The 23,868-nt window shown below is 33.0% G+C and overlaps 1 protein-coding gene and 1 pseudogene across 1 annotated transcript; both read right to left on the bottom strand.

Moving 5' to 3' along the window:
• Nucleotides 1–4,574: 4,574 nt before the first annotated feature.
• Nucleotides 4,575–18,793, bottom strand: LOC149194837 (protein IQ-DOMAIN 6-like; annotated as a pseudogene).
• On the bottom strand, nucleotides 5,977–15,943 carry LOC149194838 (uncharacterized). Its single transcript, XM_089406181.1, has 6 exons — nucleotides 15,908–15,943; nucleotides 15,742–15,871; nucleotides 15,482–15,557; nucleotides 12,254–12,263; nucleotides 6,290–6,405; nucleotides 5,977–6,157 (listed from the first exon to the last, which is right to left on the bottom strand). Exons 1-6 carry the CDS (start codon nucleotides 15,941–15,943, stop codon nucleotides 5,977–5,979), a joined length of 549 nt encoding a protein of 182 aa, XP_089262307.1.
• Nucleotides 18,794–23,868: the final 5,075 nt, after the last annotated feature.

Here is a 23,868-nt window from a genome sequence, read left to right as displayed (position 1 = left end):
TCTATACAAATTTTTGTTTTGTAAGTATCCCAATGTTTTGGAAGAAGATTGTGCCTTACAAGGTGCATATTAAAAATCATATTTTTTCCGGGGGGCGATATGGAAGATATCCTCATTCAATCATGAAAATATCTATAAGACAGAGGAAATACAATAGTCATGGGTCGTAAATCACGACTGAGGCAGATGAAAAAAATGAATCGAAAAGAAAAGGAAAAGATTTTTGCCTTATTTAGAGAAGTTCAGGCTAGAGTTGAGGAATTAAGAATTCTAGTAGAACACAAAGAAGAAATCGAAGGTGATTGGTGTAGCTTTGGTCTGCTACCACCACCTATGTTTATTGGTAAATATTTTGATTTGTGGGTTATTAGAATGTTTACTTTTCTTTGAGCTAAAGACTTAATTGAACATTGGTCTAATAACACATATGATGATGTATGTGATCATTTAGCATTAAATTTTATTAAAAAAGGGTTTGATGAGAAGTTTTTGTGCATGGTAGCAGAAGCTAAAACTTTGAATGAAGCATAAAAGATGCTTGAAGCAAAATTTGGGGCAACGATGAATAATCAAGTTGAAGACAGTAGAGTTGTTCAGCCTATTGTAGCAGTCCTTGAGTTGAAGAAAGGAGTGTTGTTCAGCTTGTTGTGGTAGCACTTGAAGATGAGAATGAAGATGGATCTGTAGTAGCGAATGCACAAAGAGATGAAGGATTTTGTGAATCTCACTTGAAAGTGGATCACAATGTTGATGGTGTGTTATCAGCAGACACTGATTTTGGTATAGATAATGTTGCCAATGGAGAAGCATCTAATTTAGTAGATCCAGCAATTGAAATTGTTGATGTTAAATTTGATGAAGAACAATTAACTCGTGATGGGCGGTCACAGATGATGCAACATAAACATCTTATTGATACACTATTATTTGGTGAGAGAATCCCACTTGTGTCTGAAAGGAAACTAGAAGAGACGGAGAGAGAGACAATGATAGAGGTAGAAATAGAGTCAGAGACAAAGAAGGAAGCCCACAAAGAGAAAATAAGGACAGAGGAAAATCCGGAGAAGGAACAAAACCAAATTGGTTCTGCAATTTTTTTTAATTCTAACATTGATTTCCAGTGTGCATGTACGACTTGAAAAACCACGTATTGATGATGCCTACATAGATGTTGGAGCTATGAATATTGAAGACAGTATGGATGATATTTGAAAATGAAAATGAATTTTTCATGTATTGGAACCCTAAAGAGATTAAATTTGATTATGAACTTATGATGCATCAAAATGAAAATCAGAATATTGATGATGAAGAACAACTATAGAAGATGACATGTGGTAGAAGTCCACATACGAACAGATTTTTGAAGAGGTAAAAGAAATCCATGGACACCGTGAAATTATTTTTTATGTTTTGGTAGAGTTGTGACAACAAATGAAGAAACTGAAATTTGGAACCTACGCCAAAAAGAAAAAGATGAAGCAATTTAGAGGATACAGGATCCGGAAGAAAAGGAAAAATAAATCCAACACACGAGTTGATGTCAAAGTTTTGAATCATTATAATCCTCGCTGAGACTTAGACCAGCAGGCATGTTTAAGTTTTGTTAAGTCATGGTTAAGTTGTCAGTCATAATTAAGAGGGAGTGTTGGAAATAATTACTCCTAACAACACATCGCCACAGCTACACTCCACACCGCCTCACCGTCACCGTCATGACCTACTCAGACTTGAAGAGCCCCACCGCCATACTTGTTGAGTTTCAAAGAGCCATCATTGTCTCAACTTATTTAACGTCGAAAAGGCAAAAAAGCGACTTAGTTTTTGTATAAATGAATATGAAGCATAGTCCGAATGCATAGAGTGTGAATTGTCCGCAGCTGTAGATGCTTGACCTTCTGTAAATTAATGTTTGGATTTGTGTTGTTGAACAACTGTAGTTGTGTTCTTATATTCTTGTTGTGTTTGTGTTTTTGTTTACTCTAAACCTTCAATTGGTATCAGAGTGTTGTGTGCTCTCCCCAATATTTCAGCTAGAAACACAAGCAGTAGAACCATTACGGGCCTTGAGATGACGGAATAGCTCCGAGAATGATGACAAATTGAAGAAAATCGAAGTACCTGGATGTGACGAATACCAATTGGTAAACACGTGCAGGTGTGGCATTTGACATCTCATCCGCTAGTGAGATGAAATAGTGAAATTTCAATGATTTCTCTGTTTTTTTGTTATTTCATTTTGATGCCAAATTGAGATAAGTTTTCATTTTCTTTCTTCTCTTTTATTCTTTTATATTTGAATTGCGCTCTCCAATTTCATAAATTTGGTTTTCATTATTTTAGCATCGTTCTATTTCAACGAGTAGATCACAAGCAACACTTACAGATGGAAGGTAGTGGGATATGCCAAGACAATGTGATTTCACAACTGTTTTACATGAAAATATCGAAATTAGAGTGTAAAGTATTACTACTCATTCTACTTTTACAAGCATTGCAATAATTTATTAAAAAAATTATTACGAGAGTCATTTATCAGTTAACAGTAAGAGAAAAATGGAATGGTTTAAAATAAAGAAAGAAATAGGTTGGGCATAAGTTGTAATTAAACAATATAAATTGACAATTTGGTAGAAGATAGGGGTTATAGTCTATTTTTTAATGTTTTGACTTTTTGAAATTTTCCTTTTATCAATTTTAATTATTTAAAACGTTGTATGGATTATCAATTTTGATTATTTAAAATATTATAGAGATTTATTAGAATTATAAATTGGAAATGGTATTATATAGTTTATATATTTATTTAAAAAAAAATTAAATATTTAAAATGACAATTTCACTCAAAATTCTACATAATTTAATCTATGTTTTAGAAAATCTATTTCATTATCGCATAAATCTTAATGCAACTATATAAATTAAATGGATGATAAATGCAGATAGATATTAATCCATCATAAACATAAAAAATATTTCATGATATGTCTTAAGTTCTTAAAATTAAAAAAAATTAAAAAAATCTTTAAAAACTAAATAATAACAATATCATCATCATTATTATTAAAAGAATTAATATATAAGTTAAACATATATACATTTAAAAGAACATGAAACTAACCATGGAGATCTACTCTCCACTTTACCATGGAGATTTTTAAATTGTAAATAGAATTTGTTACAATACCTACCCCAAAAACCATAAATCACTGCATATGACATTTTTCTAAATAATCAATTTAGTTAAAGATATAAAATCAACCTCTAATTTGTGTATATTGCTATGAATATTCTAAGATATTTTGTGGAGGCTAAATGCTATTATCCGCTTAACAATTATTAATGATTAAATTAAAATTGTAAAAATTCTATTCCAAAATAAACAAATCTATCTCATTAAGTATTAACAAAACAATTTATAATTTCTTATAAATTTCTTATATTTACATTTAAATATATTAAAAATATAATTAATTATGATATTTAAATTTTCCTATGTTTTAGGGAGGGATTCACTAGCCAATGTGTAATTCACTTTGTAGTGTCCTTTTTAAAATAAAAATAGAATATTCTTTAAATTAATAAACAAATATGGTTACTTTTAAAATTCATTTAAAGTAATTAAAAAAAAGAAACAAAAATAATATTATTTTATTTTCATATTTCAATGAGATAGGTAAATAAACCACTTTAATATTCCTATATATATATATATATATATATATATATATATAACAATAAAATATTTCCAGGAAAAAATAATTAAAAGTAAAAATTTATATTTTTTAAAAATATATTAATAAAAAAAAATTGTAATATAATCATAAATAAAATATGAGAATGATTTCAACGTCAAGAATTTACATATTGTATATTGTTTTTTTAATAATAATAATAAATAATATTGTCTTTATATTATAAAGTAATTGAAAAATTAACTTCTTATTTGTATACCATTTAAGTATCATTATTTTACTTTTTAACCTTTTTATTAATGGTTAATTTTCAATAAACTAGAATTTGCAACACATGTTGCAAAGGAAACACCATAAGGCAATGGCATAAGAAATAATAGTATAGAAAAAAGAAGTCAAAATTTTATACAATGCATAAGAAATAATAGCACAGAAGAGAAGTTGTGTGATTTCAAAATGGGTTTCTCTCCATCATAAAAAGAACTAAACACATGTAAGACTACCCTAGTGGACCTTAAGTGGCAGAGGAAAACCTTGAGAAACAACACTATACAGTCAGTAATGGGGCCTAGATTCTAGCACCAACATTTTGATCCCTCTTTGTGCAACCACAAAGAGATGTTTCATGTTGGCCCAACTAAACAAATGAAAATATTCATGTCTTCTTTTGAGTTCTTAAGTAAAAACTATTTAAAACTGAACTCAAAATTTTACTCTCCACTCCTAAAGAGCTAAAATATTAATCTCTGCAGCTAAGTTGAACTTCCGTTCAAACATACAGAAGAATGCGCATGAAATGCTGGTCACTGTAGCTCAAACCATTCACAGCAGAGTTTTCAACCTTCAGCCACTAGTAGTGACAAGATAGAACTCTGAAACTTAGCATTGATAAAAGGGTTTTTGGGACTCTCCATAAGAACGAGAAGAAATCTCTCCACTCTTGATAGATGATTTGTTAGATCTCAACATAGGTGGAATCAATTTGCAAGAATGCAGAGAAGAATCTGAACTGATTGTGCTCTTCACTTCAACATTATATGAAGAAACTTTCTTCTGCAATTGAAGATCATCATATGAGGGTCTTATCTTTGGAGCACTAGATGAGCGTATTTTAGCCTTGGCAGACTCTGTAGAGTTCATGGAATTAGGCCTTCCCACACTCTCATCTGATGTCTGTAGAGTATTTCCAGATTTTGGAGTACATGATCCCCTTGAGATTGTTGAGCTCTCATCAGATTGGATATCAGATCTAGGATTTGAAAATGATCTACCAGTAGGATGACTAGAAACCGATGAAGGTGGTTTTGCAACGACACGAACACTAATATTGTTTCTTTTAACTTTAACTTTGCATGGTTTATGAGATTTCCTCAGATTCTCTCCAACATCATCATAGATTTTGAGAGACTTAATTTCACAAGCATCCATTTGTTCTTGTTCCATGAGTCTATTCTCACAAGGCTTTGCAGCCATCCAACGTTCTAACCAGCTCCAACCCCAGCTATTTTTGTCTGGCTCAATTCTAGCATAATTCATGTTTGTTTTTGAATTGCTTCTCCATTGCTGAAAACAGATTCAACACCCATAAAAGTTACTAGTATAAAAATTTCAAAATGTCAACCTGGCATCTACATCTAAGGTCTTGTGCAGAGGATTCTACCACAGCATTTAAAATCTGCTAGAGATAGAGTGTTCAATCAAGGACTTATACAAATGATTTTTCAAGTGACTTTTCTGCATTGAACATATTTATGTACCTAACGGGAGATAGCATAAGCAATTTCTCTCTCACTCTTGATTGCACCCTCTTGTCTCATTTGTAGTTTTGCACGAACTTCTTCAAGCGTTCCTTTACTATCACACCACCCCTCCTGAAACATGAGCATACAACTTATTGCCCAAAAGGATAAGTGGGGCATTGAGCATGCAACATGTTCAACAAACCATATACTTCAAATCTACCAAAAAAACGCAGAAATAAGGTATCTTCTGGCAATGCTCGGATTCTTAAATATTGAAATTTTTAAGTGGCTATTTGGCAGGAAGGAGGCATATTCTGATGAGAATAGATTTGTTGATTCTGAATAAATATGATGGCAGTTCTACACTTTACAACAATATTTCTCCTTAAATATTACATCTATTTACAAATTTGTGGCCATAAATTTGTTTTTAACGAAGAAAGAGCACTACAGTAATATTTACAAATCAGCCACTGAATTCTATACAAAAATGGAATTGTACAGTGTTTCTTTTCTCTGCCATTTTTAGTTGTAGAACCTCAGGGACCAAATTCAGTATCCACGGATTTTTGTTCCACAACGTCGTGCTTACCTATGAGGCACAACTTAGAGTAATTTAGCAACCACTCTGCCCCACAGTGGTTATGGAAACTGTGGGTGCATGGTAAGGAGATGATCTGGTCACCAAATTCATATTCAAACTCGCATATTGCACGTTTCCTACACAACGTCCCAAAACATAGATTATCAAAATCACAGAAAATAAATCATGTCTTTAGGTTGTTAAGAACAATGATAGACATTGTATCCTAAATACAAGACATGAGAACTTAATAATAGATAAACCCTTACTCCATTTCATCTGTCGATCCCTGTTCAGACTTATTTCCATCAAAAGTTAATATTGGCATAGAGTTAACTATTGTGGTAGGAGCCACGCATTTTACATTTTCCAGCTGAACAAGAGACTGTAAAAATCCCAAAAACCGACCCCAATATCAGTAAGATTAAAATTTAATCTCAAATTGGAAATAGAAAGCCTGTTGAACTCTCTGAACCTTACTACCACAAGTGTACACTCACTCCAGCTAGTCTCTTAAAAATACACATTCCAATGAAAGCATAAATCATTTCATTATGTTGGTTCATCTACTAATGGTGCCAATATTTAATGTATATCCTTTTGTATGAAGAAATATTATCAGTTTTGAACATATATCACCCAAGTTTGATGGCCTGATTTATTTCCCTATTCAACAAATTTCCAAACTACGCAAACTAGCTATCAAATAGAATCAAATACACTAGTCTAATGGCAACTCTAGCATGTATGTAAAAGACCAATGAACAGGACCTAATCATGACTGCACAAGACTTCACTTATAGTAAAGGTTGGGCATAGAAAGAGGTGAACCTTGTATCTACTCAAAATCCATGACATCTGGACAGAACACCTTATTAATATTAAAAGGATTATTTTCAAGTATTTCATATCAAATACAAAATATAAACTTATCTCCCTCAATAAGAATTAACTAATATGGATCACCGTGATTGAACCTGACATCAGTCCTGACATCTTTTCAATTCAAGAATCAACGCTAAGGTTCTCAGAATTAAAAACCCAATGAAACCAAATCCACTTAACGTTATAAAGTCATGCACAAATTTTTCTAACTTTGTGACTATCCACTTAGGCATGTGGACTTGCTTTGTTATGTACTCGAATTGGAAAAAGAATTAAATACGCGTAATGCACACCAAGCCCTCATAACGAAGCCTTCCACTCTCGCATTCGAAAGATGTATGAAACACATTGAAGCGAATAAGACACATGGATCTTCTATCCAACGGATACAGAATCAGCTAATAGAATATGGCACGTGCCTAACACAAAATGGACCTACCTATACCTCTGTCAGGAAACTCTCGAACATGACAAAGCTGACAGGAATGTTTGGACATCCCCTGTAGAAGCACTAATGCATCAAACCTTTTGTTAGTTCTTTAGGAAGAAGTTCGTTTGCTACCCTTTCTCCCCTGAGCACTTAGGACACACACTACTAAGGAATAGAATTTGTCGCCATTTGAAAGAAATTTTGATTTTGATTTTGAGCTAGAAAAGCTCATGGCTCAAGCCTCATATGCAATTCCATGCTTATTAGGCAACCCATATTCTCACCGTACCTTAGGAGGTCCACACAAATATATCTTCATGCTTATATTTGTTCCACAAGGGGGAAAATTGTTCAATCCCCTAAGAGGGCGAGTGATTACTCCACTAGTGCCATGAAAATTTATTTTCACCAATAATTATTAGCAATAATGTGCATATTACAGCATAATACATTTTCCCTCCTGCAAAGTGTAGAGACTTGAATCTTAGATATATGTAAATATTACCAAAAAAAGAATAAGGGGAAGACAAATGATAACAAAATCTGAAGACTAATATATCTCCTTTCAGGCAAATATCTAGTTATTAGAGGCATACCTCATATGACATCACTACAACAAAACCCTGTGGTTAGCATCCCTTTTTGCTTCCTTTTTTGCGTCTAGAGACCATTTTTGGTGATATTTGTGTCCATTTATCAAATATGGTGCAAAAATTGATGTGAAGTTTTCACCGAGTTTTGCACCAAGTCTTACATCAAGTTTAGCACCAGGTATTGTAATAGGTTTTGCACCAGATTTTACACCAAGTTTTACGCCACGTTTTATGCCAAGTTTTGTGCCATCCTTTGCACCATCTTTTGCATCAAGTTTGGCACCTAATTTTGTTTCACCATATTTTTCATCCTCTATTGCATCCACTTTTTGCACCTACACTTGCATCAACTTTTGCATCATCTCTTGCATCCTCTTTTGCATCATTTTTAAAATCATTTTTTTGCATCCATTTTTGTATATTTTTTGCATCCCCTTTGTTCCAAGTTTCGCATCAAGGTTTGTGTCTAGTTTTTGCATCTAATTTTGCATCTACTTTTGTTGCGTTGACTTTTACAACTTGTTTTGCATCCATATTTACATCCTCTTTTTCATCTATTATTGTGTCCACTATTGCATCCATTTTTCTTGTGCCATAATTTGCATCTAGTTTGACACCTCCCTTTGCACCCTTTTTTGTTTCTAAATTTTCATCCACGATTGCATCCTCATATACATCTAGGTTTTCATTGACTTTTACATATATTTTTAATCCCTTCTTATATCCACTTTTCTGCCAAGATTTGCATCAGGTTTTGTGTCTTGTATTGCATCTACTTTTGCATAGAATTTTGTTGCATCAACTTTTGCATCATATTTTACATCCATTGTTGCACCCATGTTTACGCCCACTTTTACATCCCTTTTTGCATCCTATTTTTCATTTTCATTTCATTCTTTTTTTGTATCTATCATTACATCCACTTTTGTTGTGACACAATTTGTGCCATGTTTTGTATTTACTATTGTACCCACGTTTTCTTCCAATTTTGCATCCATCTTCGCATCCTCTTTTGCATAAAACGTTTCATCTATTTTTGCATCCACTTTTGTGTTGGGTTTTGTATCTCATTCTATATCTTCTTTTGCAAGTACTTCCATTGCATCCATATTTTGCATCCAATTTTGTTTCTCATGCTGCATCCATGTTTGCATCCACTTTTACATCCCTTATAGCATCTTGTCTTGCATCGAAGTTTGCATATTTTTTTTGTCTATTATTACATCCACTTTCTCATCCACTTTTTTGTGCTATGATTTGTGCCATATCTTATGCCTATCGTTGCAACCCACATTTTCTTCCAATATTGCATCCACATTTGTATCCTCTTTTGTGTCCAAGTTTGCATCAAATATTGTTAATGTTATTTGCATCCCATTTCAAATCTACTTTTATATCCACTTTTGATTCGTCCAATTTTGCAACTAATTTTGTGTTCACTATTGCACCCATGTTTGGCCCATGTTTACATCCCTTTTTTTCATCCAATTTTTCCTCCTTTTTGCATTCAAGTTTGTGTTCTTTTTTTTTTTACATTCATTGTACTATCCACATTTTTTTCACCATAATTCATGCTAAGTTTTATGCCTACTATTGCGCCCATGTTTTCTTCCACTTTTTCATCCATGTTTAAATCCTATTTTGTGTTCAAGTTTGCGTAAACTATTGCATCCATTTTTTCATCCACTTTTGTGTCAATTTTTCTGTCTTGTTCTACATCTACTTATGTTGTGTCCACTCTTCATCCAAATTTACGTCTATTTTTACCCCCATTTTTTTGGTTCACTTTTGCATCCCTTTTCCAACACACATCATATTTTTTGCATTGATGATATTTCTTATGACATTGAAAATTATGAACAACTGATGACAATGTCAATAATCATAACGATGATGATAATGAACATGATTACGATGACATGAATTTTGATTGTTATGATAATGACAATGATGATAAAGACGATGAGAGTTACAATGACAATGATGATGATGATGCTAATGACCTTGTCCATTCTTCCCAATTTTTAAATGTTGTCATGGTCAAAATCATAATAATTATCTTTGGCGACATCTTCCAAGTCATCGTCATCTGATCGTCATTATCATTATTTTCATCTTGGTCATCATCAAGAACAATAATGGCATGAATGATGATTATGATGTACATCATGAAGATGACAACAATTATGATAAAAATTATATTAGTTATGATGATGGGGATGATGAAAATTATAATGACGATGATAATGGTAGTAATGATGATGATCATCGATCATCTCTAAAAAATAAAGTTGTTATTTTTCTTGCATATATCATGTGTCCTAACAACCCTTTTTGAGCACTCGTAACATTTTTTAGGTTGATGATATTTCTTATGATGCCTATAATTATGAACAATTGATGACAATATCCATAATCATGATGATGATGAAGACATGAATGGTGATTATGACGATAATGAAATGATGACATTGATGGTGGTGATGATGGTGATAATGAAGATGATGACCCTCCCTCTAAACTAGGTAGGTACTCATAATAAGACAAAAAAGTAATCTCAAGTTGAAATATTCATATAAGAAGGGATCTGGATTGATAAGCATCAATGATGATTTACATCATCATAGCCAACATTGTCAAAATAGTAAGGCCTTGACTAACAAGTTTATCTCTCCATTAGATCAGAGCACAATGTTGGGACGCATAAATTTGGACACCACTACCTCTTTAGGCACTTACCCCACCAAGATGCTCACCAAGTATGTCCTCACATGATCATTTCCTAATCCACTATCATAATATTTGACACCAAGAAATGTCAATCCTCATGACTATTCTTATCTTGGATTAATGTACTTGACTTATGGCAATTAGTCCTTGTCAAAGTCCAAATTCTCAAAGAATATTGGTCCCAGATGTTTATCCAATCCACCATTCTCCCTACTAGTGTCTTTACTAGGCTTACGATTGTTAGTCCTGGCCATAGTACATGACACATGGATAATATGGTGTCTACCCTCACTCTCTCTCAACCGGAGAGGAGACATTCACAAGTATAAGATTTTCTCAAGAATACCCATCATTTTCATAGAGAATAACATCATTAATTTGTTTTCATCACATGATGCCTTTATGATTAAGCATTCATATATTTGTGGCAAAATATTTCCCCTTTTGTCATTTGTGATGAAATAAAATGAAAAAGTGAAAGCCAAAATCATTAAAGATACACTATATTGATTTATCTAAATCTAAACCCTAAGGTTGAAGTGAAAATTCATGTAAATCTTAAATCTACGAGTTGTGCCAAACTTATGAAAACCTTATTCCCTAAATCCTATATTTAAGAAAATAAAAAAGAAAGAAAAATAAGGGCCAATGAATGGTAACTCATGTATTCACTCCCTCTTTGGAAAATATATGAATATATACACTCCTAGTCACACTTGATCACATGTTTGTGATGGTTAAATCATGAATTCCTCTTTTCTCCTTTCATTTTCACTTCATCATTTAAGCACCTAATTGAGGATATATGGAATGTTTGTTGCCTAAGGCTTTCATGTCTACTCTTGGTTTACTTATGTCACACTCTTGTCAATTTATGTGACGGAGTGAAATACATAAGTTTGTGGAGTTATTAGAGTGGTGTATTAAGTTAGTCACCACACACACATGTATTAGATCTCATTGGTCCACATGTGTGGGTTGGAGACTCATTGCTTGACAACTTTAATGGAGACTACTTTATGGCTTTAATGTTATAGCTTACAAAATATCTTGTTAAACATTGCGATTCATCCTTTCTTTTCCTCGAGACACTTGATAATATTGAAGTCACTCCCAATAATCCATGGAGATGGGGAGTATAAATTACTTGTGTTAGAAATAGAATTTAGAAATAGAGGTTTTCCATTTGCGATATTGGAGTCATAGACATTGGATACATGGTAGTAGTCCTCGATGTCAATTAACTAAAATTGTATTGTCATAATGCGAAAAGAGGTAAACATATTGGTAACCTTGATGTCTTGATCATTTCAAATAATAACCATTCCACCCAAGTATCTCTAAGCATCAATCACTACTACTTGGAAATTCCTCCCCCATTTTCTAATTATATGAGGTAGAACCTCACTTAATATTTTTGCTTCTCATATCAACATTATTGATGGGTGCTTTGCGTACCATTTTACTTTGTTTTCCTTTACTATTGAGGCCCCTCATGTTCCATGAGACTATTTTCATCGAGAATTTACATAGAAAGGAAGTATAATGTGACTAAAAAAACATGTCTCAAGATTTAAGTGCTTGGACAATTCCACTTCATGACTCCTATATTTCCTTAACCTGGGACCAAATGGTGAACTTGATGGCCTTAAGGGAAATTGACCAATGAAAATCAAAAAAGAGGTGACTTTTTACTTTATCACATACAATTTAATATACTAAAAAAATATCCATAACGATTTCATCAATCAATGAATCATTAAAAAAAAATCCAAAACAATTTCATCAAGCAATGAATCATTGCATTATAAAATACAATCTATAAACATTTTGGGAACATTTTGCTAAAACATGCTCAAAAACCAACATATTTAACAATAATATGGACAATAACACATTTTGATAAATTAAATAACATATTATCAAGCCTAAAAATGTCACTAACAGAAAACTATAAAGCATGCAACTAATGGAAGTGACCACTCAAGGCCACCATAAGACAACTAATCTATTAAGATGAAGATTAATGGAGAAAAATATCTACAAAGGACAAAAGAAAACCTATTTTAACTTTATTGTTTTATTAGCCTGGTTCAAGATGAACATTTCAAGATATCATGAAGAACATAATTAGTTTTATTACGTTAAGAAAATCCAAGCACATTCTATAACTTAGCAAGGAAGAGATGTATAACACCCATGTCAACGACACAACACATGGCATTGAGTTACTTTTCTATATATAATTTAAACTCCTATCATAAAATCACAAATTTAGCATGAATGGAATGTTTAAAATCCATTTTTATAAAAACAAAATATATTTTTTCTTATAGAAAAAAATACCAAAAACTAAATATATATTTTTTAGAAAATAAAAATATAGCAAAACTAAATATATATTAAAAAAAACTAAAGCATAAGCAAACTAGAATTTGAATTTGACACTCTTGTTCACTTTCGGAAACTCATATGGTGGAATGTGATCTCTTTATCCTCATCTTTAGCTTTTTCCTAAAAAATAAAAGCATACAAAAGCAAGAAAGAGCCATAAAGCATCGGGAAGCTTTTTCCTAAGCACAAAAGCATCTAAAAAGTGGAAAATGCCATTTTTATATGAGGAAACATTATTCACCCAAAATATTTTTCCCAAATTGAACTAATGAGGAATTTGGGAAATCTTCATAGCCTTCACTTTCCTATATATTGGAGGCTTGGCCATTGAAAAAATGATGGGAATTCTTGTATTGTCATGCTGTTGAGATCTATCTTGAGAGGGAGAGTTTTGGAGCTATGAGTTGGGGGAGGTGTTGTTGCAACTACATCTGATTGTTGTAACTTTCCTCCAACTCCTTTATTCATATAGATCAATTGTTCTTCCTTCCATATGTTTCTATTCATTCTTTACTTCTTCTATTTAACTAATGGATGTATGGAATTTTGGTTTGTATTTATTTATTCAATAATATTTATATGTTTCTGATAGTTTCGATTATCAAGATATTATGTTGTGAAGGTTGCTTTATTCTCTCTCTTATGTGTAGGACCAAGCTTTGGAGCTAGCTAGGAGCGCTTCCTAGCTATACTAAAAACTCCAAGAAGACCTGCATGCAAGGACTCACAAGAATTCATTCTCTTTTTCTTAATCTATACTCTACATCTTGATCTACTAAGAATCCTAAGCCTTAGAACAACCTTTCTCTTAATTGGTTTGTCCTAGGTTTCCGAGGTAAACTGATGGAGTTTTATTTTCATCTAACCATGCATTAAATCCTACAGCAAAATGATATTTAGAAACTTTAATATATTTCACTATGTAAATGAACTTAGTCAAACGAACCCATAGAGGGGGTCATAAATGGAAATAAAAGTAAAACTCTAAACAAGAAACCAAAAGTGGACTTAACCATGGATGCAAAATTGGGAGTAGAATTGGATATTAAACTAGCCATGAAAACAAGATGCAAACAATGACACAAAAAGGGTTTTAAAGTAAAATAAAAAAAATGGTGCAACACTAGACACAAATAAGGGAACAAAATAGGGCATATGAAAGGATACCGAATTGGGCACAAACAAGGATGCAAAAATGGACACCAAAATGAGGATTCAAAGGATGGTGTAAAATTAGGATGAAAAAAGGATGTAAGAAAAGACACAAAACAAGATGCAAAATGGGACTAAAAAAGGGGTGAAACCAAGGATGTCAAAAATGATGCATAACTAGATGAAAATTCAAACTAAAATCTAGGTGCAAAATGAAATGCAAACGTGGACACAAAATGTGGCAGAAAAAAGGATGCAAATTTAGAAGCCAAAAAGGATGAAAAGTTAGATACCAAAAAGGATGCAAATTTGGACATAAAAAATGGTGCAAAATTGGACAAAACAAAAGAAAAAATGATGCAAAAATGGGCATAAAAATGGCTCAGATTTGGGTGCAAATTGAGATGCAACATTGGATGTAAAATGAGGTGCAACAAATCATTCAAAATTTGGTGCAAAAACAAATGCAAAAGTAGACTAAAAAATGGCTCAAAATTGAACGTAACAATAGACACAAAATGGGATGCAAAGGCGGATGCAACATATGGTTCAACATAGGATGAAAATTTAGCTGCTCAAAAGGATGCAAAATTGGATGCAAGAAATGGTGTTAAAAATGATGCTAAATTGGATGAAACAAATGATGCAAAATTAAATGTAAAATATGGTTCAAAATAGGATGCAAGAAAGGGAGATAAATAAAATGCAAAGGTGGATGCAAAAAATGGTGCAAAAATGCATGCAAAATTTGACACTAAATCAGATTCAACATATGGTGCAAAATAGGATGGAAAAAATGCTGTAAGAAAAGGGAGAAAAACTGGCACAAAAATAGATGTAAAAATAAGTACAAAATTAGAAGCAAAAAATGGCATAAGACCAGATGCAAAAATTGGCACAAACTGGATGTAAAAAAGGCACTAAATCAGATGCCAAAGATGGTGTAAAAATCGATGTAAATTACGACACAAAACTAGAAGCAAAGAATACCACAAAAGAGGAAGCAAAAAATGATGCAAAAATAGATGCAAAAAATGGCACAAAACTAGAAGCAAAATCTGTTGTAAAACCAAATGAAAATCTTGGTGCAAAATATGATGCAAAAAATGATGGAAAACTTGGCATAAAAAAGATGCAAAATTTGGTGCAAAAAAGGACGCTTTAAAAATTGTACAGTAGATCCAGATTCAGCACCAAGCTTCTTATCCTAATTGAGAAAAAAATGCACTAAAATCTGGTGCTAAATCTGGCGCAAATTGCATTTTTTGTTGTAGTGCATGTCAATAGTGCCTTGGTTACAATATTCAATGCCCCCCGAGTATGGAGGAGGATCTGCCAATGACAATGAAAGGGCTGAAACGTGCAATGATTAAATTGGTCATAGTTCTACTTAATAAGTTGGTATTCAATAAAAGAAAACAAGCTTTAAGAAATGCATCAGTTAATGAATGCTAACAGGATGGAAAAGTTAAATCATGAGAATCCATTATTATATGAAACTTGCTTGCAACAATTCAACCCCAGAGAAGTAGCTTACATAATGCCATTTCAAGGTCAAAATAATCACAGTTTTCATTTCTCAGTTGATTTGAATGGAAAAGATCGTGAGAAAGAGTGTGGAAGCATCTAAGGTCTTGTGCAGAGGATTCTACCACAGCATTTAAAATCTGCCAGAAATAGAGTGTTCAATCAAGGACTTATACAAATGAATTTTCAAGTGACTTTTCTGCATTGAACATAGTTATGTACCTGATGGGAGAGAGCATAAGAAATTTCTCTCTCACATTTGATTGCACCCTCTTGTCTCATTTGCAGTTTTGCACGAACTTCTTCAAGGGTTCCTTGACTATCACACCACCCCTCCTGAAACATGAGCATATAACTTATTGCCCAAAACGGTAGGTGGGGCATTGAGCATACAACATATTCAACAAACCATGTACTTCAAATCTGCCCAAAAAATGCAGAAACAAGGTATCTTTTGGCAATGCTCGGATTCTTAAATATTGAGATTTTTAAGTTACTGTTTGGCAGGAAGGAGGCATATTCTGATGAGAATAGAATTGCTGATTCTGAATAAATACAATGGCAGTTCTACACTTTACAACAATATTTCTCCTTAAATATTACATCTGTTTACACAGTTGTGGCCATAAATGTGTTTTTAACGAAGAAATACCACTGCAGTAATATTTACAAATCAGCCACTGAATTCTATACAAAAAGGGAACTGTACAATGTTTCTTTTCTCTGCCATTTTTAGTTGCAAAAGCTAAGGGACCAAATTAAGTATCCACAAGATCCTGGTCCATAGCATCGTGCTTACATATGAGGCACAACTTAGAGTGATTTAGCAACCACTCTGCCCCACAGTGGGTATGGAAACTGTGGGTGCATGGTAAGGAGATGATCTGGTCACCAAATTCATATTCAAACTGGCATATTGCACATTTCCTACACAACATCCCTAACATAGATTATCAAAATCACAGAAAATAAATCATCTCCTTAGGTTGTTAAGAACAATGATAGACATTATACCCTAAATACAAGACATGAGAACCTGATAATAGATAAACCCTTACTCCATTTCATCTGTCGATCCCTGTTCAGACTTATTTCCATCAAAAGTTAATATTGGCATAGAGTTCACTATTGTGGCAGGAGCCACACATTTTACATTTTCCAGCTGAATAAGAGACTGTAAAAATCCCAACAACAGAACCCAATATTAGTAATATTAAAATTTAATCTCAAATTTGGAAACAGAAAACCTGCTGAACTCTTTGAACCATTGCCGAAAACAGATTCAACAAACATAAAAGTTACTAGTATATAAATTTCAAAATGCAACTTGGCATCTACATCTAAGGTCTTGTGTAGAGGATTCTACCACAACATTTAAAATCTACCAAAAACAAAGTGTTCAATCAAGGGCTTATACAAATGAATTTTCAAGTGACTTTTCTGCATTGAACATAGTTATGTACCTAATGGGAGAGAGCATAAGCAATTTCTCTCTCACGTTTGATTGCACCCTCTTGTCTCATCTGCAGTTTTGCACGAACTTTTTCAAGTGTTCCTTGACTATCACACCACCCCTCCTGAAACATGCAATGCACTTCTGAAACAAAATGGATAACAGAGCCAGTTTTTTGCAAGTTAAAATATAAAAGGTTTCTAGGTTATCAGAATTATTCTGGCAATTCCACATCACATAGATATTACTATTGTAGTGTAAGTGATGGGATTGTCAGAAACTAAAGTTTAGCATATCTAGAAACAAAGGGAAAGCACTGGTAAGAAAGAGCAAGATTGTTTTAGACCTATGATAAAGAAGTATCTATATGATATATGATCTAGTCCACTGCACAAGGGTCGTGAAAAGCAATATGGCCAGGAAAATTCTACAGAAAGGGCAGCTACTTTTATTCATGAGTAGTCTTGGTTTGGTGTCTGAGCACAAATCAGAATAGGGGCCTGAAGCGTTTGTGCAGGAAATTTTCATGATAAGAGTAAACACGATGATGGTTATGATTTGCTTGTGGTTTCGTATATATCTTAAACTACAGTTCACATATGGTAATATGACACTCACAGGATTTGGCACTCTGACCTATTGTGTGGGTAGAGTAAGCTACAAAACCATAGTGGCCAAAGTGTTAAAATACCTCGGATTCTCACAGTTTTTTTTGGCGAATTCAATGCTCAACAATCATTTTTTGCACAGCTAAGCCTTCAGTTGACATCCGAACACGGGGAGCTCTTACACAGGCCTAAACTCTAACAAGTGCTTGCATGCACCTCAAGGTAACTGCTGCTTGTTTCCTTAGCTGACGACCTCGAAACAATGCTTGTAATCTCACAAACCCTTTCAGCGCTCGCAGTGACCTCTTGGCCTGTAAAACCCAAATCAAAGCCAATGGATTGAAAACAATCATCTCTCAAAACAACCAACCATATAATCCATAGAAGCTCGTGCATGAAGAATGGTTACCAAAAGTCCTCGAAAAGCAGTCTGTATGCAAATGGCTGCCCATTCTTATCTGACAACCTTGAAGTCTTTAGGAGGAGCCCTCACAATAGTGGCCACTGCAGCATTATAAGCCTCTACAGCAGCAGATATAACTTCAAATGTCTCCCCGTTTGAATTTATCCTCTTATGGAAACTTCCTTCATTTCTCCCCTCGGATTCATGGTCACCAGAAATTTTCCACAGGCCCAATTTTTTGGACTTTACATTGGTGAGCTCTTTCTGTGCATGTTACAGCAAATTCAGTAAGCTTGCTTTCGCTAAATGAATTGACTTAGAACAATATTCCTACATAACTAATGACTGGAAAAACAATGAAGTAGCACAAAAGACGGGTGAGATGCAATTTCCTAGGTAAGGAAATGCATATGTTATTAGGGTCCACTGATAACCAAAGATGATGAGTAGGACTGCAAAAAGTTACATGAGCAGAGTATGCAAAGGCCATGCTGTAAAAAGTTACATGAACAGAGTATGCAAAGGTAGTGCTGCAAAAAGTTACATGAACAGAGTATGCAAAGGCCGTGCATAGAGAATCTCCCACAAAGTAAGACATGAGAGGAGTACAAGAAGATATAAAGCATGAAAATTTTAAGAAAGAAACAGGAAGAGATCATGAGAAAGAGCGTGGAAAATGGCAGGAATTTCAAACAGTGACTCTCCTAGCACATGAGGCCGAGAGGAAAATAAAGAACGATCTAGAAAATACCATAAAGTTCATCATGGATCTTCATTATTTTCTCGATATATTTTGGATGGAGATCATAAAAGCAGTCGTACAAATCTTGAGCAAATTATCAGAAATGGGCTTGGAGCAGTGGATATTCGCCCGAGAGCCTCTTCTACGCAAAATGTTTGTACCACAGGGACATTCGGTATCCGAATATCTCCCCTCGAGCTCGGCGACCCTGCTGGTCGATGTGCTTTGGCTGGTAGCAGCCCTAGGCTATCTCCATGTCTCTAGAAATTTGCGCTGCTCAGGGCGTTAGAGAGTTGCAACTATCTCACCATAATCGAACGACTCAACATGGCTCAATCGTCTAACATATCATCAAATGGTGCAAAGTAATGACACGTAGGCAGAGAGCAAAGCTTATTTCAGAGGGAATGCCTTATGGCATAATTAAATATTTGTTGGAATTGAATGTTTAAGCTATTATATTCTATGTGTGTTTGCAGGATTTTCAAGAGATTGAATCCATTTATCCATTCAACTATCAAATCTTTAAAAATGTAACTTTTGAAAAAGAAAAAATTTAAATTTAATGAGATTTAAATAGCCAGAGATTTATTATCTCCACTTTTAATAAATCTTAATTTAAAATAAATATATACTAGTATTAATAATTTATTAATAAAATTAAATATGAAAATACCAAATTAATAACAAAATACCTCATTCTAATCAACTCATCAATGCAACCGACACCGAATAAACTGATCACAATTCAAACTAACGTACTTTACAATAACACGGAGTCACCCATGTTAATTACTACCTCAATAAAAAATTATGAAAGATTATTTTACCCGTCACATTTTAATTTTTAACCAACAGGGCCATCACAATTCAACCAACATACATTACAACCTCAATTAAAAATTATGAAAGATTATTTTGCCGATCACATTTTAATTTTTAACCAACAGTGCCATCACAATTCAAACATACCTTACAAGAGGAAGGGGGTTACCCATACTAATTACTAAATCCGTAAAAATTTATGAAAAAAAATATTAAAGCTAGCGTCACTTATTCATGTGGCGTCTCTCGAGTTTATAACCAATTAAACCAACATTCTTTACAAGAGAACGGACTTACCCATGCTAATTACTAAATCTACAAAAAAAATAACGAAAGATTATTAAAGATAGCGTCAAAACCATTTGATCATTTGTATACTTGTGAGAGGTTAACTGTCAAATTCATAACCCCCCTTTGATCATTTTTTTTCTGGTCACATTACACTGACCTAATTTATAACTTGAGTATTGATAACTTTTATTGTGGTCACATTTTATGAAAGATTATTAAAGCTAGCGTCAAAAACTTTCGATAATTTTTATTATTGTCGAAGGTCAGCTGTCAAATTCATGTCACATTTTATGAAAGATTATTAAAACTAGCGTCAAAACCTTTTGATCATTTTATTCTTGTAGGTCAGCTGTCAAATTCATAACCCGCCTTTGATCATTATTATTCTGGTCACTTTACACGGACCAAATTCATAACTTGAATGTTAGATAACTTTTATTTTTGTTACATTTCACTAACGAATTTATAACTTGAATGAAATAATTGAATTAGAAATACTCCATTAGAATGAAACTCATTATAAAATTATAATTAATATATATATATATATATATATATCTTAATTTTTCTTAATATAAATCCATGATGATTTTCTCTCTGAAAAAATGTATATATCTTAATTAATTTAAATTTAATATATTAATTTTTATCCTTAATAAACTATTAATTAATATTATAATTCTCTAATATTTTTATGGAGATACTCTTTGACTATGAATATGAAACTAATCTATTTATTTTAATATATATTTATAAATATATGTCTTTTTAGCTTATGTTTTAAAATAGAATTAACTATTTATAGATTATTCTATTTTTAACTTATACAATTAACTAATATTTATATAACATCTTTGATAACTAATTAATTAATTTATTTACTTAATTTAAATTAAGATTTAAATGTCCCTTTAACTTATATTTTAACTAAAATATAATTTATATTTTATTTAAAATATAATTAACTATTCTCTATTACTTTAATTATTTTATAATTATAGTATATTAACTCGCTTATTCTAATATATATTTATAATTATAAAATTGGCCATTTATGTTTATTTTAATAAGAAAATTATTAACCAAATTAATTTATTTGACTAAATTAAACTAAAATCTAGTTGTTATCATTTTAGTCATTACCTAATTTGGAAATTTGGATATTCTGTCCAATCTATTTATAATAATGCATAGCAAAATCTGCTCATTCAACTTGTCCTGACGATGAACCACACTGGTTGTTTCAAAACAAGTCAACAAAAATTTCTCTATGTGATTTTCGCGAAAATTTTCTCAAAATTGATATAGATCACAGAAAACTAAATTCATTAAGATTAGATTTCAAAATATTTCTAAAATCTACCATATAATTAAATTAATTGATTAATTAATTCTATCAAACTGATCATAACTCCCAGCTTTAGATACAACCGCAGAAAAGCTCGGTTGCATCTCCAATCTACTCTGTACTCTAACTGCACTGATAGGTGACGTTTCACGTGTACGGGTGCTAGTCTGTAAACTGATCATTTCTGTAGAGAAAGACAGGGCCCACGGTTGGAGGATCGATGTCCCAGTATACTCCCAGGCACAGAACGCAAGTGAATGAATGACAGTGCAAACCCTCTTGTGGTATGCGATCGATTCCATGATTCCCAAGTCGTTGTACGACGAATATTTGGGACCTGTAAATGAAGACAGAAATGGATGATAGGTTGTGATGAAAGATGCTGAAATGAAGTTATGATGATCTTAAAAATAAAAGTATAATAATACTGGAGGATGGGTTCAAATTGACAAGACTTTACCGTAAATAAAATGTCTTCCTTCATTGCATGCTTTATTTGGAATGTGCCCGTGACTAATAAGAAAATATGAGTACAATTTCCAGGTAGACAAATCCAATATAAAACACTTCAACACGTTTTTCCTGACATGTATGTCAATGGCTGAGAAAATAAGACTCAGAACAATCGCTCAGGGACATGTTTTTTTTTTCATCTCATTCTGTGAATTTTGACTGTAGACTTACCGCCTTTTGAGGAGTGTAACCCTGCCTCGTTAAACATGCCACTTAGTCATTGTCAAATGTGAGATCCAATCATGAGCTTTGAATTCCATTTCTTAAATTGTAACATAGTCCATACTCCATACCAGCCACTTTGTCTCAGAATTTTGCAACTTTAGAGTACAGACATGCTCACCTTCTAACATGTGTAAGGATTTAATGAATCTCATGCCAAACATTAATGAAAAACATGGGATTTTTCCGTGAGACCTCAATTTGTATGCTCAAATCTTGGTTATAACTACATTGTTGAATTCCTGATGAAATGATGAGTAAAATGAGTATAAACTTAGTCGGGTTTTGACACTATCAATTTTGGATCACTTGAGAATCTCCAAGATTCCCACAATAGATAGCATATTAAGAATATTCATTCTAATATAATGTGGAATATTTCTATATATTGGCTCGATATTTGTTCCTACATGGGATCCCCTAGGCCTATGTGTTGAGTGTTGGTTCCTGGTTCACCTCTACTCCCTTCTCTGCTCATGGTATTCACCAATATGCGAATGTACATTTCATATATTAACTTTTTTGGTGAAGCTATCTATGAGAGCTATTGGCTAACATGGTTAGTGTGGCTATGTTAAGACTTCATATGTTAGGGAGTGTTCAGTTCAAACCCTGCGGACTCCGAGTTTTGCCTTGTTTACTATAATTTGTATATATATATAGACACACTCGCGCGCACATACACACGTTGTTATCCTTTGTTTAACCACATATAATAACCAATGTTTACCAAACATAATTGATATATTATCCCATGCCAAATTTGATTAGCTAACTTGGTGTTTCCATATGGTAGCATTGTTTTTCTCCACTAATTTTCGAGTTGGACCTATATGGCTAACACGGTTAGTGTGGCTATGTTAAGACTTTATATGTTGGGGAGTGTTCAGTTCAAACCCTACGGACTCTGACTTCTGGCTTGTTTACTATAATTTGTATATATATAGACACACGCGCACATGCACGCACGCACACACACACATGTTGATATAATTTGTTTAACCACATATAATAGCTAATGTTTACCAAACATAATTGATATATTATCCCATGCCAAATTTGATTAGCTAACCCGGTGTTTCCATATGGTCGCACTGTTTTTGTCCACTATTTTTTTTCATCTCATCCTTCTGTGAATTCTGACTATAGACTTGACCACCTTCTAAGGAGTGTAACCTTCCCTCGTTAAACATGCCACTTAGTCATTGTCAAATGTGAGATCCAATCATGAGCTTTGAATTCCATTTCTTAAATTGTAGCATACTCCATACCAGCCACTTTGTCTCATAATTTTGCAACTTTAGAGTACAAACATGCTCGCCTTCTAACATGTGTAAGGATTTACTGAATCTCATGGCAAACATTAATGAAAAACATAGGATTTTTCGATGAGACCTCAATTTGTATGCTCAAATCTTTGTTATAACTACATTGTTGAATTCCTTATGAAATGATGAGTAAAATGAGTATAAACTCAGTTGGGTTCTAACACTATCAATTTTGGATCCCTTGAGAATCTCCAAGATTCCCACAATAGATAACATACTAAGAATATTTGTTGTAATATAATGTGGAATATTGCTAGATATTGGCTCGATATTTGTTCCTACATGGGATCCCCTAGGCCTATGTGTTGAGTGTTGGTTCCTGGTTCACCTCCACTCCCTTCTCTGCTCATGGTATTCACCAATATGCGAATGCACATTTCATATATTAACTTTTTTGGTGAAGC

Source organism: Pinus tabuliformis, chromosome 2_2 (genome assembly GCF_031772625.1).
Source record: "Pinus tabuliformis cultivar Carrire ecotype Pingquan chromosome 2_2, CPIR1, whole genome shotgun sequence".
Taxonomy (NCBI): Eukaryota; Viridiplantae; Streptophyta; class Pinopsida; order Pinales; family Pinaceae; genus Pinus; species Pinus tabuliformis.
This window is presented reverse-complemented; position numbering and strand designations above follow the sequence as displayed.